Source organism: Rousettus aegyptiacus, unplaced genomic scaffold, assembly GCF_014176215.1.
Source record: "Rousettus aegyptiacus isolate mRouAeg1 unplaced genomic scaffold, mRouAeg1.p scaffold_m13_p_5, whole genome shotgun sequence".
Lineage (NCBI taxonomy): Eukaryota > Metazoa > Chordata > Mammalia > Chiroptera > Pteropodidae > Rousettus > Rousettus aegyptiacus.
In genome coordinates, this window is record NW_023416308.1 from 25,693,987 (window position 1) to 25,712,829 (window position 18,843).

An 18,843-nucleotide genomic window follows, 5' to 3' on the forward strand; every position below is an offset into this window, starting at 1 on the left:
CCGAGGTCTACGCAAGCGCATACTCCAGCGGGCAATATGGCGGAAGCGATGCCTCCGCCCAGCAAGAGAAAGCGCCAACTGGAAACTGCGGGGACGGAAGCCGCAAGCACAGAGGATAATGAAGCCAAGGAAACTGGCATTGGGAATGGCACCTCTGCCCCTGTCCGCTTTCCTTTTTCCGGCTTTAGAGTGAAAAAAGTGCTGAGGGAGTCCGCGCGGGACAAGATCCTGTTCCTACACGGGAAGGTATGTTAAGCAGCCCTGGGCTGGTACGATGACGGGTGGCCAGTCACTGCCGCGGTGGTGCATCTTGTCGGCGCTCGGCCAGGAAGTACCAATCGCATTACTGGGGAGTGGCGGGAAGAGCACACCCCTAGAATGTAGGGGAAACACGGTCACCCGTGAAATGAAGGAAATTAACACACGTGCGGATGATATTTCTAATTCCTTTTTGCTAAAAATAACCACTAACAATTGTAGAGTGTATTGCAGATTAAAAAGCACATGTTAAATTCTCCAAGCCATTCATTTATTCATTCAGCCTGTAAAGGCGTAAGGAATCCATTAAATGATGCTGGACTGTCTTGTTTATCCATGCCTCTGGATACGACAAGAGACTATAGGAGATGATTCCTGTGTACAGGATTCCAGCCTTAATAGAGGAGACAGTTCACTTCCATATACCATGCACTGACAGGCCAACACTGAGCTAGGTACTGGGGATGTAGAGATGAAGTTACCATCCCCGATCTTCAGGAGGGCAGAGTATTTTGGGGTAGACAGATACACATAGCTAGCTAAAATACCATATGCTCAGCTCTCCAGCAGCGATTGAGGAGAGACCGAAGACCATCCCAGGAACTGGTGAGGACGCCTAGCCAAGGGCAGGTGTTAGGGTTCCCCAGAACTCCTAGCAGGAGCTTTCATTTTGGGAGGATTGGGGGACTGGGGCCTAAGCTTTCTTCTCTCTGTGTCTTGTCTTTCACAAGCTTCTGTCAGGTTTGTTCAGCCTCACCTGTCTTCAGTCTGCAGCACCTGCTGAAAATTTTAGCAATGAGAACCTTTGAGGTAGGAATTGGGATGACCAGCTTCTGGTTTCTGTTTCAACAGTGACTGCTCCTGTGGCCTTGGGCAAGTTACTTAATTTCTCTAGACCTCTGTTTTTTCATCTGTAAAATGGAAAGAATATGACAGAAGCCTTTCGAGTCTAAAACAGAAAACAGCTGAGAAGCTTTACATCTTTTAGAAGAAAGATGTGAGACTGCCCCAAGGATTTGGATTAATGAGATGCCCCCTCTGCATTAGTGCTATTGGCTAGACTTGGCCAGAAAGAAACGACAGGGAAGGAAATCTCAAATGTTGGGAATTCCCAGGCCCCAAGAGCTTCTGCCTCTATTCTCCAGACTTCACCTGTGGTTCTTCCCCTGGGCCCACTGATGTTGTCTCTGCCCATAGGTAAATGAATCCTCTGGGGATGGGGATGGAGAGGATGCCGTTGTGATCTTGGAGAAGACACCATTTCAGGTGGACCTTGTGACCCAGCTCCTGATGGGTAGCCCTGAGCTCCAGTTGCAGTTCTCCAATGATATCTACAGCACCTATCACATGTTCCCTCCAAGGCAACTGAGTGGTGAGCAAGTAGTGTCTGCATGTGGTGGTGGGGCAGGGGGATGGTGGGAATTTAGGGTGTGTGATGGCTACTTCATAACCGACTTACATATTCTAGTGCATATTCATAGTTCTCAGTGGAAGAAGAGGGGATTTTGACCCCCCAGGAAACATTTGGCAATCTCAGAAGACAATTTTTGGTTTTTATAACTTTGAAGGTGGGGTTGTTGCTGGTACCTGGAGGGTAGAGGCCAGGGATGTGACTAAATATCCTATAAAATACAGCATGAGTCCCCACAACAAGAAACGTTAGTAGTGGCAAGGTTGAGAAGCCCTGCTCTGGTATAGTATGTTTTGAAAAGGAACTGTGATTCATGGGAATGGTTTTGTTTACTAACTGAATGATCGTCAATACTAAACTTAATATTGTGCTAGCCACCCTTCCAAATATTCTACATGTATTATTGTGTTTTATCCTCAAAATAGCCTGTCATGATAGGACTTTACAGGTGAGGGAACTAAGGTTTTGAAAGGTTAAGTAACTTGGCCAAGATCACACGGCTCATAGGTGGTAGGAACATTGAGATCTTTCAGTAAATGAGGACTTGCTCCCCACACTGCAGTGAAATGAGCAGTGCTGGGTGCTGCAAGAATCAGTTACTTCCCTGAAAGAACTTATTTTCTAGTAGGGTAGACACTGTGATCGAGGGGGACATACTCGAGAAGGGCAGGAACTCGTGGGTTAAAAGGTAGAGATTTGTTTTTGTTTGCAAGAATTTTTTTAACTTATTAAAAAGAGGAAGAAGAATATTTCATGCTAAAAGTCAGGCATGATGTGAGCTTGCTTTCTTTAGATGGTTAGATTTAGTAGGAAGCATGAAGGAGACTGGTTGACCTTGAAGGTTCCTTCTGACCAGGAAATTCTGGCATCTGCTTTGCAGCACATATCCTTCTGTCTTTTTATTTGCTCTCTGGCATTTAAGAACACTTTGGCTTTGTGGATATCCTGCCACAGCCTTTCTGATAGATTTCGTCTTTTCCGTACCCCCAAGAAAGGGTGCTATTGTTGTCCTTTGGAAATATATGTGAACACTTGATGTGAGGCAGGCAAACCTTGCACAATTGCAAGCAAAACAGCCTTGTCCTCCATTGAAAGAGAGCCAGATTGATTGGTTCAGGTTGACAGAAATGGATAGCTGTATTTACTTTCTCAGGCATTGACATTTAAGCAAATGTATACTTCAACATGGGATGGCAGAAGCGTGACAGAAGGCTCTGTAGTCAAACAGCACTTGGGGCAGCCTCCACATGACAGACTCTGGAGCCATTATTCTGCTGCCACCTCCCCCCATCCCTCTCTCCACCCTCCCCACCCTCAGCCAAAATTCATAAGGTTCTGCTGCACAGAGCAGCCCTGTAGAATTTATTGTCTTTTCATTTTATTTTTCCAGTACTTCTATGGTACTACACACAAGTGGTGGTGGCCTGCCCCGTCTTTCTAGTTGTCATTTTTTTCTAAGTACTGAAAGAGCTAATTGATTATCATCTCACCACAGGTCCTCTTCCCCATTCAGAACCCCAAATGTCTACCTTTTTCACAGTATAACCCACTCTTACCTGGGTGCCTCAGATGTTAGCTCATCTTATCCAGAGCTGTCTTCTTAGCATAAGTGTTGACATACATTTCATTATACTTTATTTTTTCTACCCAAATGAGGCCTGGTAATTTAGAACTCATAACATTTTGCTTTAGAGCTCCATTCTCATCTCTCTCATGTTTAGCTATACATCCTGTCCCTTGATGATCTTCTCGATCAGGGATTGGCAAACTGTTTCTAGAAAGGACCAGAGAGTAAATATTTTAAGTTTTAGGAGCCACACATAGTTTCTGTCACATATTCCTTTTCTTTTTTAAACATCCCTTTAAAAATGAAAAATATCTAGTTTGCAGGATATACAAAAACAGGCTGTGGGGCAGATTTGACCTTCTGGTCAGTTTATCAACCCCTGATTCATATTTTTCCCTCTCAAAAGTGTGGACCATCAGTATTGGTGTCACCTGGGAGCTTGTTAGACATGCAGAATCTCAGGCCCCGCCGTAGACCTCAGAATCAGCATCTTAGTTTTAGCAAAATCCCTAGCCAGGCCATGCACATTAAACTTTGAGAGCCATCTATGTGTGGGTGATGCCCTTGTTTATTTCTCCATCCCTACCTTTCCAAGAACTCTAGGCTCATATTGAAATAAATACCTACTGACATCTTCGTTTGGAAGTCTCATAGGTAAACTGAGAATCTACGCGCTAACGTATTTAAAAGTACTTATCATGTATTAAATAGTAACTGCCATTTTTTTCTTTCATTTTTCCTCGTCTTTATTGGAATGTAATAGACAATTAGTTGCCTGTATTTACATTGTACAATTCAATGAGGTTTTTTATAAATTATATTTGGTATATAATAATATACATTTCAGTTGTATAATGTAGTGATCAGAGATCCACGTGACTCGCAAAGTGATCACCCTACTAAATCTAGCACCCCCTCTTGTCTTTTACATATTTATTACATCATTTTTAACCATCTTCCCTATGAGTAGCTGCCATTCTTATTGTGATGTGCTGGGCCCTCTGCTGAGGACTGCAGCTTCAGAGATGAATAAGATACCATCTATGCCCTCACAGTTTCGTTATTATGAAAAGAGGGAAGTAAACTCAAAGGATTTGGTCACTGCCTGGATGTAAGGAACAGAGGTCATGGAAAATTGGAGCCATGTCAGACCCATTTCCAGTCACCAGCAGCCAGACCCATTTAGGTGCTCAATAGATGCCTACTAAAGAATAAAACCACAAGCTGACCGACTTATTTTTTCCTGTAGCCCAAGCATTCCACAGCCACAAGGTGGCAGCATTGCCAACGTATTTGCCATGAAGTATTCCTGTGGCCGGCTCTTTTGACCCCTGTGCCAGCGCCTTTTCAGCCCTGCATCTCCAATCTTAGTCACAAAGTCTTAACACTGCCTGAAGGGGCCATAATGTGTGGTTTCCTACAGCTTTAGCCCTGTGAGCCCTCTGCGCAGTTGCTCCTTGAGTTTTTCTGCTGGTTTCCAGACCTCCTTCCTGGGAACCCTCCTACCCCTACCCCCACCCATTTCTGAGCTAGCCGTTCTCCTGATTTCTGTTGCTATTTTTCTGGTCATTGGCAAATTTTTCTTCTAGCCTGGAGGTTTTGTAGTCTTCTTATTTATCCCCTCCAAATCTCAGCCGACCATGAGAGGCTGCTCCCCATTCCACGGACATGAAAAAGCATGGACATCAGAGTTTGAAATGCTTAGGTCCTGCCTCAGTGCTAACACTCACTAGTGGTGCGGACTGAGGCAATGTTGTGCTGTTTGAGTTTTAGTGTAGTGCAGTGGTCAACAGCAAGCCTCAGGACAGACATAGCTGCACTGGAAACCTGGCTTTGCCACTCACTAACTCTGAGGACTTAGGAAGTTTCTGTATTCATTTAACAAAGATGAAGTGCCTACTACGTGCTATGTAGTGTGCTAGATGTTAGGCTTTCTGTTGGGAGCTTGGAGGGGCAGTTGGTGGCTGTGGAGTATGGCACAGATGAATTTGGGGAAGTAACTTCAGTTATTTTCTTGTTAAAATTAGGTTAGAAACTGAACATACCTTAGGCTGGTTATGAAATAATGAGATAACACAATTTTTTAGCCTCTGTCCACAGTGAGAAATACATTTTACATTATGACCCAGTACCTATGAATAAATACACATAGATATAAGGGAAACAAAATGTTTGCAAAACAATCCTACCCTTACTTTGTGGAACACTAGTCTTCTAACTTAATTACAGTCTTGCATGTTTCCCTTTTTTTTAATGCCAGTCTCAACCTCTGAAATTAATTTCATCACCACTGTCATGACCCATTGAGAGGTGTGTAAAGCACTTAGCACAGCAGCTGGCATACAATGTGTATTCAATAAGTGTTAGTCATTTTCTATTATTTTCCACCTTTGAAATTATGTGAGCCTTAAGTGGAACAATATATGTAACATATGGAAAAATGTTTGGCTCTGACCATGGGCAGGTTACCTTTCTTCCCCCTGTAGCCATATGGTAGATGTGGGAACCCAGGGGCCAGATGGCTGGCATCTTAGTGCTGCTTCTGGCAGGGCAGAGCCTGGATCACATCCTCCTGTTGCTCCAGCTCTCACGCTCTCATGCCCATGGCCTATCAATGGAGCCCTTTCACTGATTTCTCTGTTCCCTCTTACCTGGGAAGAAGTAGGGGAGATACTAGGGAGAGAGGCGTGACTCAAGTCCAGACTGTGTCTAAAAGGGCCAATTGTTTTCTGATGTAGAGCAGCGGTGTGGAATCTCAGGTTCAGAGGAGGAGAAGTGGTTTGTGTGAGTGAAGGCAGGGCAAGAAGTGGAGGGATCCTGAGAACCACATCATCTTTTGGTTGCAGAGGACTCCCAGTACTTCAGTTATAGTCAGAGTTTACCTTCCTGTGCTCTTGGGCGAGGTGAAACCTGTACCCCTGAGTTTAGAGTGAGGACTTGTTGAAGAGGAGCATATTAAAAGACAAGCTGTTCCTATAAGACTTTTCCTGGTAGTTTTGTTCCTGATAGACAAACATAGAAACAACCGGATATCAACTCACAATAGAAAAATAAAGCTAGGTGTTTTCCTGCGTTGGGCTGGTTCTCTTGCACTGAACTACAAGAAAAACAAGATACAAAGTACACTCAGTGTGATTCCAGATAAAGTTGAAAGACAAACAGAACTATATTGCTTAGCTACATACATAATAAAGCTAGGAAGACAAAAAAAGACACAATTAATATCTTATTCAGCAACATAATTATCCATGGTGGGTATGGGACAGAGAGAACGTCAGAAGTCCTGGTAATGTTTCTTGGACTGCCTGCTCCTTGCATGTGTGTCTTTTCTTATTTTAGGTCTTTAAACCATGTTTTACATTTATATACATATGTATATGTATATGTACACACCCGTTTTATATGTACAATATATTTCCCTATTAAAAGTTAAGAAAAATTGGCAGGTCCTTAGAAGAACTAGGATTCTTTCCCCACTAAATTATAGGGTTATTCCCTCATTCTCAAATTTGATTTCTAGTCACTGTTGCTGAAAGTAAAGGTGTTTGATTCAGGCCGCCTTCCTCTGGGTTTTGGGCATTAGCAGACTTTTGTTCCCCTCCCCCACCACCTTTTCTCTGGGGCAGAGGAGTGATGGGCCCTGATCCTTCTCTCTCCAGGGGACAGGGAGTCCTGCTGTGCTGGAGTGCACTTCAGGCTGGTGCCAGCCCTGGAGGACAGGGCAGGGCAATGTGAGGAAGTCCTCCAGCAACTGGATGAGAAGGCCTGGTACCAGGCTCTGCGGGCCTCGCTCCAGCACAGACTCACACAGGTGTCTCACCCTATCCCTGTGGGTGTCCTTAGCAGCCCTCCCATGGCAGCTGAGCCGAAGGCCAAGAGTCCTCTGAATAATGACCAACAGGGAAAGCCTTGCCAGGTCACTGCTAGAGAAGGTGTTGAAGAGCGCCACAATCATCTGACATGAGAAACTCCCCCAGGCGCAGCCAGCACACGACATCAGGGCAAGTCACGGAATTGCCATGAGACTCCATTTCTCTGAATGAAAAGTGAGGAATCAAATAGCTAGCTGGCCTGCCTCAGAGGGCTTCGGTGTCCTATGAAATCATAATTTCTAAGGTTCGAGTGGAACCTAGAGGTTCTTTAGTACTGTGGCTCTTACCTAGAACTATTCATCAGAACTACGGAGCTTTTATGAATACAGAATCTGGACCTACCAAATAAGAGTCTCTGGGCTAGAGCATTTATCAGTCACACCTACACATGGTCAAATAAGTAGCTGGAGGGCTACTTATATGGGCAGGTACAGGCTCTGGGACCACTCCGCCCCACCCCAGCCTGCTTTCCAGAAGCAGTTGCTACCAAGAAATCTCTGGGATTAGTGCTCTGGTGGTTTCCTCTAGACTGAATAATATGCTTATGGAACTCTTTCTTAATTTATCAGATTTTAACATTATCAAGTCCCTACAGTGGATGTTGAAAGGTTCAGCTCAGTTCCTTGTTTCATTGCACTTCGCTTTATTGCCCTTTGCTGATAACTGAATTTTTACAAATTGAAGTAAGACCCTCCACTAGGAAAAAGACTACAACTTGCTGAAGGCTCAAATGATGGTTCACACTTTTTAGCAATACAGTATTTTTAATTAAAGTATAACTTTTTTTAAAAAAAAACCATAATGCTATTTAGCACACTTATAGACTACAGTACAGTGTAAACATAACTTTTCTATGCACTGGGGAACCAAAAAATTTGTGAGACTTGTTTTATTGTGATACTCGCTTTATCGCAGTGCTCTAGAACCGAATCTGCAATATCTCTGAAGTATGCTTGTACTTTTCTCACCTTCCCTCCCCTCTCCTCCCAGTTTTTGATGTTTATATTATGATTATTATTAGAGTTTTTTTTTTTTTTTAATTGAGTCCTAAATATACTGAAATCTGCTTTAGGTTTTATCACTCTGTCGGGTGAAAATCTCAGTGCCTCCTTCCCACCAACTCTTCTATTCTTTGCTGTCTCTCAACTTATCTGTCAGCTCTACTTGTATCTCACACTGTTGCATAGCTGTAATGAAGTATTCTATGCTGTGTCTGTAAGGTGACTCTGAGTTGGCAAAGTACACATTACTGTGGCCATATTGATGTGTGCCTCACCCTTAAGCAGAGGTTCCTTGTCCACCTTCCTAGTGTGTAACTCCATGCCACTTGGAGAAGGAATCTGATGTCCAGGTCAAATGAATTTTTTCCTTGCGTTACAGGAGTTCCTCCAAATCATGCTGCTGTTTAGTTTGTTTCATACTTGAATCATCATTTTATCCACTTTTGCTTTCACAAAGTTTCTAGTTGCCTCTTAAAAAAAAAATTGTTGTTAAAAGAATACTGCACCTTTACTATGTTTTTGAAATTATCCAGCCACTTAGTTGGGTAATTCGTTACATGATAACATGATATCTTCTTTTTTCTTCCCTCCCTTGAAACATTGTTTTCAGAATGCTGTCTCCTGCTACTCTAATCTGGACAGCTGATTCTTTAGGCATACTCTTCACCTGAGACTTCCTTCCCAGCTATCTGGGGTGAGATCCACTGCTTTCCAGATTCACTGTCTTTTTCATCCTTGTTTACTCTCTTGTTTAGCTGAAGTACATTCGTTAAGTACTTTTTAGAAAGAACACATGAGACGTAACTTAAATCCTTTAATTTCCTCTCACTTTTGATTGATGCTTTGACTGAATATACAATTTAAATTTATTTTCATTCAAAACATTAAAGGCATTGATCTATTGACTTTAGGCATCCATCATTGCTGATGCTAGGTTGATTCTTATTTCTTTATAGCCAACTTGGTTTTTTTGTTTTGTTCTTTTTTATTTCCTTTTTTTTGGGGAAGCTTATAGTACATTCTCTCTGTGGTATACTGAAATTTTGTAAGGTGTCTGGGTTGGATGTTTTTTCATTGTGCTGGGTACTTTTGGACTCTTTCGATTTAAAACCTTATGTCATTCTTCTGTTCTGTACATTTTTTTCTATTATTTCTTTGATAATTCCCTTTCTTTGATAATTTTCTTTTGTTTCCTTTTTTCCCTCTTACTAGAAATCCTATTATTTGTTAGACTTCCTAAGTTGATCCTGTATACTTCTTCTGTTCTCACTTTCTGTATCTATATCTTTTGTTCTACAGTCTGGTAGATTGTCTTAACTTTGTCTTCCAGACCTTGTAATGAAGGCTTTAATTTGGCAATCATATTTTTTTATTTTCTTTCCTCTGGTTCTGATTATATCATTTCCATAGCTTCTTGCTCTACAGAGGCCAAATTGGGTTTACTTTCTCTGACACGCTAATTAGAAATGTTTTAAAAATTGTTTTAAAAATTATCTCCTGACCCTTGATCTCATTTCCTCTGGGCTCTGGTTCTGGATGTTTATTTCAGTCATTCTTTTTCAGGCTGCTGGTTTTCCCTAAATGTCTGGTGAATGTTAGCTCATTTGTATTTACAAGAACCAGCCTGATAATCTAGTGATCTGATGTGGGTTTTGTCCGCTCTCCATGGCTAAGTCTGTTTCCACAATAGACCAATCTTCTGGATGCGTAGCTGCACCAGGGTTGTGTGGGTTGGGGCTTTTTGGTTGGCTGGCCTTGCCTAAGTGTGCAGTGTGACTGGCACTCCGGAGGCACCAATGCCCACTCTGGAGCCCTCATGCTTTCTAGTCCATAAAGGGTTGTTTTTAAAAAAAACTAAGAATGTGAAAAACAGACTGTTTATGGCCTACAACACCTAAAATATTTACTATTAAACTTTTACGGAAGAGTTTTCCCGCCCCTGCTCTGGTCCATCATTTCATATATTTGGAGGACAGCCCTCCCTGGGGTGAGGGTTTAGTGGTGGATCAAGCCAATTGATACCGCTATTCTCTAGACAACCCTTTAGTTGATCCTAATTTCTAGCTTCACTTCCCTTTCTACCCTCTGTACCTGCTTATTCAGAACCCAGATACTCCCTTGGGCTCCCACAGCAAGGCTGGCAGTCACCTTCATGTAGCCCGTCGTCTGCTCTGGGCTGCAGTTTCTTTCAGTGTTGTCTCCTCCATTCACATGCCGCCGTTCACTTTCTGACTGCTGGGAATGAATTGCAATCTCTCTTTTTCCGCTGCCTCCCCACTCTTGTTCCCGTCACTGTTACGGGTTTGTTCCCTTTTGTTCTTTATTACTGCTATTGCAATGGGTTTTTGAAATGATCTGAGAGCCACCATTAAGTAGGATTGGGGGCCTTCCATGTATGTCTGGTATGCTGGGTGGGGGCTCTGTAGGTGTAGGTAGCTTAGTCCATAGAGAATTTACCCCATTGAGGCCACACCCAAATAGAGCTCGTGTTAGTGAGCTGAGACAGACAGATAGCTCAGTTTCTTTCAGGTGCTCATGCACAGTGGATCAGGTGTACATTGGACATGGCCAGATCCACAAACTCTAAAAGCTGTGTTCTTTTGACCTAACATTTCTACTTCCAGATGTCTGACTGAAACAGTTGCTCATACACATGCACAAAGAGGTGCAAGAATGGTCATTGTAGCATCATTTGTGATAAGGAAACTATAAAAACAAAAACAACCTTAGTGACCCCTGTTGGCAACAGAGGGTGGGAAGGCAGTTACCAAGGCTACTACACATTTATTACAAAGGAAGAAGAAGATCTATATGACCTGTCTTAGGAGATTTGGGAGGTCACAGATAACCCCTAAAGAATCATCCCACTTGTGCTTAAAAAGACTTTTATGTAGATATGTTCATACATATGCAGACTCATTCAAGAATAAACTAGAATAATGAACACCTAACTATTGTTTACCTCAATGGAAAGGATTGGAAATATTGGAGAATATTTTCATTTGACACTTGGATAGATAGAAGCAGATCAAAAGATTAGCCTATATTGGGGCCTTCCTTACTTCACAGTCTGAATGACCCTCATTGTACAGAGCTTGTCAGTTCATCAACAAGTACTATATACTCCCAAGACACATGGACCCCAGACTCTGGTGGTTTACACCAAACTACAGAGACACACCTTTGACATGCTAATGAAGAGCATGGCACCATGGAGGGGTACACACTGGGAACTGGTGGGTCGAAGTGTGCAGAGGTGGCTAATCCTACACCTGGAGACATGGTGGCCTCCTGCGATGGGCTGGACTTGGTAATGAGAGGGCAGGCTTTAGAAAAGGTGTTCCTGTGACGGCAACAGTGTGCATAGAGCTGTGGAGTAGGCACCTGGCATTAGCTGGACTTTGTTAATGAGACAGGAAAAAGGTGAGTGAGCCTATAAGAGTCTCTCCTTACTCTTTTGGTTTCATCAATTGAGGCCACCTAAAGATGGCAGGTTTCTGTCTACTTTTTGCCCTGGGCACTTTAGAGCTCCTGACACACAAGTGAGCAAGGGCTTGGAAGGGCAGTGGAATAAGAACAAGCAGAAATTTCAAGATAGAAAGGTTCCTACCACATGAGTAAAATTTTTGACCCAGAATCTGGGCTCTACCTTTTTCTTGACTCTGACTGGCCCTTGCTCTCTTTTCCTTGCCACCTCACCTCAGAGCCCTTGAATGCTGCTTCCTCCATGTCCTCATGAACAGAAGAGGCCTCCTGTTTAATTCTTTCTTTAGACCCATGGCTTCTGCGAGGCTGGGAGAGGCCATGGCATTCAGAGCCGATTTAGAAGTGAATAGCTTCTGCGTAATTGAGTTGGAGCTACCACCACAAGCCTAGTATTCTGTTCCTCTCTCAGATGGGGCAAGTTCCCAAGACTCTGTGGCAATCTTAAGGCCTAAGTCAGCAGAAAAGTCAGCTTACTCAGGACCAATGGGCAAAGGCAGATTACCCACAGAATAGCTGGTTCCACTCCACTGCTTGGCTCCAGCTATGGCTGTCAGCCTGTTTGATTGTCCACTCCTGATCCATACTTCTTAGTGAGCGATAATCTAGGATTCCGGTAGTCCTGGGCTCCTCTCCGTAGAGGAGGTATCCTGTGCCTTTGGCCTTCTTCCTTCCTGTCCCCACACAATATGGCAGTGTCTGTTGAAGTTGCACTAAAACGTACCTGTGCTCCTTTCAGAGTGAATTTAGGAAACACCTTCAGACAGGAAGTTGAGAAAGGCTAAATTTTTGAATTTCTGAGTATTCAGTCTAATAGCTCTTATAGTCTGGTCTGCTCAACCCCAGAATAGTTTCTTCCTGCATGTAGGAAAGTGGAGGTCTTAGAGTTCTAAGGCCAGGACTGCCACTCAGCAGCTCCGTTATCTCAGATACCAGCCCTCTGTTCCAATGGAATTTTTGGAGTGCCTTAAGCTCCTTAGCTACCCTATAGTGGCATTTCTTGTTCCTAAAGAACCACTTTCTATATGATATAACCAAAGACTACCCCAGTCTCCCCCAGGGCTGTATTCAGAGTTACCATATTTTCTCGTGGGTCTTTCAGACCCTGTCATACCCCCTCCTTTCTCTCTTGGGCCTCAGAGGATTGAGGAGAGGGGTTAAGGAGGCTCTCAGATCCGGGGTCTTGCTAAAATCAGCATCTGCCTCTCCTCTGTCTCTAAGAGCATCTCTGTGCTTCCGGTGAGACAGGTAATTAGAGGTTTGAGGTTTGCTGTGAATTGGTTGAGGCTTCCTGTAGGATCCTGACCACACCCCTCAGCCCTGTTTATCCTCAATCTGGCAGTCTCTTCAGACCTTGAGTTCTCCCAGTATCCCTGCAGTGGAGGACAGGGAATACCCCACCTCGGCCTGTGACTGGAGCATGGCCTCCTCTCCAGCCTCTGGCCTGTTCTCTCTGGTCATCAGAGGCCAGGATGGAGGAGACTGTTATCTAGCTAGAGGAGAGGCCCAAGAGGAGGAAAGGAAAGGCAGTTCCGGGAGACCCCTCCACCAGCCCTCCTCTAGGAGCCCTTCGGTGGAGAGCCTTCCCAGTCTAGGTCATGTAGCCTGTCACCTGGGTGGCTGGTCTGCTTGGCTCTTGTGGAGGGGAGATGGAGGTAGGCTTCACACTCAGATCATGTTTTGCTGTTGCTCCTTCCCTGCTCTCCTGGGCCTGCACATCTGGGTCAAATAAGTTGAAACTGGTTCATCATAGTGAGGGGAGAGCAAAAGCCACAGACGGAGCCATGGAAATGACCTCATCGTGTGGAAGCCATCAGGAAGGGCTGGAAAGCAGTCTTGTTTAAACATGTGTATGGGAAGGAGAGCAGACTGTCTGTGGTTTGCATTTTCTTGTTTCATGTGCAACAGCATTTTCCTGGGGATTTGGCTAAGCCAGCTTTGGCAGAGAGCAAGAGAGGCAGCTGCTCTTTCCTCTACATAGTTCTGCCTCCCACCTCTGAAAGGAGTTGAGCTTTTGTGTCCGGGTAGCAGACAGAAGGTGGCTTTATTGATTGGAGAAGGCCTTTTAGAAGACCTTCGGGGTCTTGATGGGCAGGACAGAGCTTTTCTAGCAGGGCACATCAGCTTGCTTGTCTGAACTACAGAGAGAAGAAATATGTGTGTACAGGGCCGCTGTTCATCTGGGATGAATTGTGTGACCATCCTGCTGCCAGAACATCCCTGCAGATACAGAGCTGCGGCCCAGGCTTCACAGGAGCTGCACTACCACCACAGGCCCCTCTTCTGGGACCCCCACCCCAGGCCTCCTTCCTCACCATCCAGCACTGTCATATTGGTGGAGGGACGGGAGTAATTTGAAAGAGCTGTTTTTCTCTGTCGTGGGCAGGGTCACCTTCAGTCCCTCTGTGCTCCTCACCAGAGCCTGTTCTAGCCCAGCATTTGGTGGCAGTACACCCCAGTGACACTGCTCCTCAGACAGCCCTCCAGAGCTGAGGGAGTGGGCTTCTCCTGCCTTGCACTTTCCAGGCTGCATTGCAGCAAGCATTGGGGCATCACTGTTGTTGGTCTCTGCACGTTCAGACATACTCCCAGACCTCCCAGTCTGCAGCCCCAGTCGCCCTGGCACCTCATTATGCCCTTTGGTTTTGCTGACAGCAGTTTATGTGTCTCTGGAGGGGTTGGGACTCATTATGTTTCTCCTATCTGAGAGGGCTGCTTTTCAGAGAACATGGCTGCAGCATAGCTGTCTGAGAGAAAGGCCTAAAAGAAGATGATGGCCCTGTAGTCTCGAGAAAACAATATTGCATTGAGGAGCTAGACTGCTTGGGTTCAGATCTCAACTCAAGCCACTCTATGACCTTGGGCAGATTACTTAACTTCTCTGGGACTCAGTTTTAAGGGGTGACTTATTTTTCTGTTGTTACTGTATTTGTTACATAAGTGACCTGTATTTGTTTCAGAAAATGTAGTATATACCCCCCAAAACTAATTTAAAATTACAGTACATATAACTTTACCACCCAGAGATAATCTCTTGACATCTTAGAATATGTCTCAAATTTCAGTTTTGCTGTGTTTGATATGTGTGTAGCTAGCTGTGCATGCACACTTAAAAATAAAATAGTATAATATATATTCTGTTCTATAACTGTATCATTAGGGCCTTGTATGTGTCAGGTTCTGTTTTAGGCACTGCACACACAATGCACAAAATAAAGTCTCTGCTCTCAAGGAGCTTACATCCAGTTGGAGGAGATGGACCATAAGTAACAAATAGGTTAGATAGCAGTAAACAGCTAAAAAGAAATATAAAGCATTATAAGAGAGACAGAAGGACAAGGACTTGGGCTTCTGGCTAAAAGGACAAGTTCCTTTAGGATCCTCACGAAGAATGACATTAAATTAAAAATTAATCCATAAACACCAGAGGGCGGGAGAAGAGACGAACCTACAGTGAAAGGAGGAGGAATAACTGACCTGGCAGATCTGAGAGACCGAACCTGAGCTTGCAGAGGGGAAATCTGGGCAGCAGTCCCTTAACTCGCTTTTCTTACTTCACATAACTGGTAACTTCTTCCAGAGATTAGATTCTGAAGAGGTTAAAACAGTGTCTAGAGGTTCTAGGCACAGTTGAGGTGGTGTTGCGGTACTGAAATGTAGGGTAGGTAAGTGGAGGTTTACATATTGAATGTTGAGGTATCTCCATGCCCTTCCCCCAGCTACTTCTCTTCATCACTTAGAATGCTGTCAGCCAGGCTCATGTACCTCCATGTATGAAGTTGGAAGAGTTGTCTATGGCTAACTTGACTAGCTCAAAAGAAAAGACAAACTCATAGGAGTTCTGTCATGCAAAGAAATAGCCTGATCATCCTAAAATAAATCTCCAGATGAACTCACCTAAGTCCGCGGAGCTGCTCAGCAGCTCTTTAGTGCTCTCCTCTTCAATGTGAGTGATGGACAAGCAAGGACGACTAGACTTTTGAGTAAAGCCTAAGTTGAAAAAGAAAGGACAAGAAGAAGGAAGAAAGGAAAAGAAACTTGGAGGAAACAAATTACGCAGGGATAAGAAATTTTCCGAAACTACCATTAATTTCATAGAAATTATATATTGAATGCACAAAAATAAGATACTATCAATAAGGAACTTTTAAAAGAAGCTCTTGGAAATTCAGAATATAGCAGAAATAAAATTCAATGAGAGGTTAGATGAAGTTGAAAAAGCTTCCTTAAAAGTAGAGCAAGAAGATACAGAGGTGGAAAATGGGAAAAAAAGCTCTTCACCTTTTGTTAACATTTTGCCACTTTTGCTTTTTCTTGTGCCGTGTTTACATATAATAGTTTATTATTATTAATTATTATTACTACTACTATTATTATTATTATTTGAAAAGTAAGTTGCAGACAAGATAACCCTTCATTGCTAAGCATTTCAGTGTCTGTCTCCCAGCAATCAGGATAGAATGACCAATTTTAGGAAATTTCACACTTGTACAAAACTATTATGTAACATATAGACTGTCATTAAATTTTACCAATTGTTACAATATTATCTTTGAAGCAGGACTCCTCTGCCCCATCCAGGGTCCAGTCCAGTTTCTAGTGTCCTCTTATCCAGAGCTGACCCTCTCTTTTTCCTAACTTTGATACTTTTGAAGAGTCGTAAAGCCACTTGTTTGTAGAATGTCTCATGATTTGGGTTTACCGATATTTCCCCATGATTAGATTCAGGTTGTGCATTTTTGGCCAGAACACCACGGCACATGGGTGTCAGTTGTCCCATTAGGAGTGATATTAACGCTGATCACTTGATATTTTCTCTTTGTAATTAGTAAGTAGTCCGTGGGGAGGTATTTTTAGACTGTGCGTTGATATCCTGTTCTTAATGTATTTCCACCTGGTGGTTTGACATTTATTGTGCATTAACTCTCAACCAAACTTGTGAAGTTCAGTTGCAGGTCAACACCTTGATTGGCATTAGGTATATACCAGAGTTCTCTTTTGGCTGCCAACGAGAAACTTAGCACTGGGAAACACATCAATTTGTATCAGAGAGGTGTTATTCCATTTGGAACAAAAATGTTCTTCCTGGGTTTAAAGTCTGAAAGGCCGGATTCATTTATTCATTTGTTCAGCAAGTGTTGAGTGCTTACCGTATGTCAGGTGCTTTTCTGGTGCTGGGAATGAAATGATTAAAAAATTTAAAAAGTTAGACAAAATAAAGTCCTTGTCCTCCTGGAAGGTGCATTCTAGTGGGGGAATCAGAGGGTAAGTCTGTACTCTCTTGTCAAGTAGTAATGAGTGAAAGAGACAAAGAGTAATGAAGTGAGGAGGGGTACTTCTGTAGCCAGGATTGTCTGAGAGCTCTGAGGAGCTGACCTTTGGGTAGAGACCTCAGTATCACAAGGGGGCATCCATGTCTCAAGTGGGAGCAGCTAGTGAAGAGGCCTAGAATTGGTCACATGCTTGATGTGAGTTTGTAGAAATGTAAGGAGGTCATTGTGGCTGGAGCAGAGACATTGAGGGGGAGAACAGCAATAAATGAGGTTGGGGAGAGGTCTGGGCACAGTGATTGAGGGCCATGTTGGCCATGATAGGGAGCCAGTAGACAGCCCAGTTTTGAGGGGATCAGTCCCACAGGTGGACACAGAACCCAGCCAGGCCCATCCCTGACACCAGCGTGTCAGGACTGGGCTTCTGGTGGTGGTGCGCCAGAGGCTGGCCCCAGGACTCATTGGCTGAATTGAGTGTGGCAGTGGGGTTTCTGCATCAAGGCAGGAAAATGTCTTTATTTATTCCCTGCTGCTGGGGAGAAGGCAGAAGGGGGTGTTCCAGTGAGGTGCCTGTTTCCCCAGCACTCTGGGTGGCTGGGGCGGACTTTGACAAGTTTTGGCAGTCAGGGACATGCTTGGAGGCCTCACAGCTTTCTGATCTGGAGCAGCCAGGGAACCCTAGGCTATGAGCCCAGGATTGTGTGTCCATTGCCAACAGGGCTAGGCTGTTTTCCAACATCAGTTCTGCCTTTGTCCCCAGCCCATCTCCCCCAATGCTGAGGGATTGCCATTTCTCATGGTTTTTCTCCCCATGGCCCAGCCCAGGCAACTTGAATAATAAGAATGAGAGCAGGGCATTTGAGGAGCACTTTTTGGTATGTCAGTGGTGTGGGGGTCACTTTCTAAATGCTTCCCATCTCCTGCTCATTAACTCTTCACAACAACCTAAGGTTGGCTACACAGCTTCTAAGCGCAGAGCCAGGATTTGAACCCAGGCTGATTGCTGCCAGAATCTCTGTTCTTCTCTACCAAGCTGCACCGCAGATAGCATGAGTTTCTCCTAGAGTTCACTGCCAGGACCACGGCAGTGCCATTCGACCTATTTCAGGCAGTCCCCTGCCTATTGAGATTTTGGGGTGCTTGACCTCTGGCCTGTGACCCTGGGCTGTTACGAGAGTGGCAGAAATGAGAAGTGAGGAACTACTTTTGCTCCTGTTTCTCTTTCAGGGTCCAACCCAGAGATTTTCTACATGTGGGGTGATATTAATTTAGCATCTCCAGGGGTCCAGATGACATGTGCTGTTGAATGTTAACAATTCTGTGGGGCAGATTTTATGACCACCCTTTAACAAATAAGGAAACTGAGACTTGAGAGGTTAAATAACATGCCTAACGGCACACAGCCAGTAAGAGGAGAATCACATGTCAGCTTGGGTCCCATGTCTTTGTGCTGTACTGTTTTGCCTGCCAGAACTGATGGATCAAAGGTCATGTGCTTGGTATAGCACCTGTGGATGTCTCCCCTGGGCTGTTGGAAGACAATATTGGGCTTTAGGGGGTGTTGAAAGAGCACCAGTTTCAGGGTGAGAAGACAACTTCCAGTTTGCCTCTGCCATACCTCACAGCCTGACTTTGGTTAAGTCTCGAATTACAGTCAGCACTTCTTATTCACCTATAAAATGGAGATTAAAATCACCAACTTCCTTAGACCAAATACGAAGCATAGGTTGGTGGGTCTTAGCTGCATCTCGAGGTGTGGAGGCAAGTGCGAGAATTTGCTGGATGTTAAATGTGCCTACAGGGCTTCTCTCTCAGTTTCCTCAGGTAAGCACAGCTAAAGCTAAAGGAGTCAAGGAAGTCATGGGTTTTTTGAGAAACATCCCAACTGATTTTAAAACACTATTTTCCTTTCCTATCTTTAAGATCTACGTTGAAGCACTATATAGAAATGTTAAGAGTAATGATAACAGTTGTAGCAGAT

General features: G+C 44.0%; 1 protein-coding gene across 1 annotated transcript in view; it reads left to right on the top strand.

The window, feature by feature from the left end:
- The first annotated feature begins 9 nt into the window (after positions 1 to 9).
- The window catches only part of DCPS (decapping enzyme, scavenger), a 34,301-nt gene continuing 15,467 nt past the window's right edge, over positions 10 to 18,843 (top strand). Inside the window, exons 1-2 of the mRNA XM_016139127.2 lie at positions 10 to 246; positions 1,456 to 1,630. Coding sequence (XP_015994613.2) covers positions 37 to 246; positions 1,456 to 1,630 — 385 coding nt within the window. The 5' untranslated portion in view covers positions 10 to 36. The remainder of the gene's footprint in view (positions 247 to 1,455; positions 1,631 to 18,843) is intronic.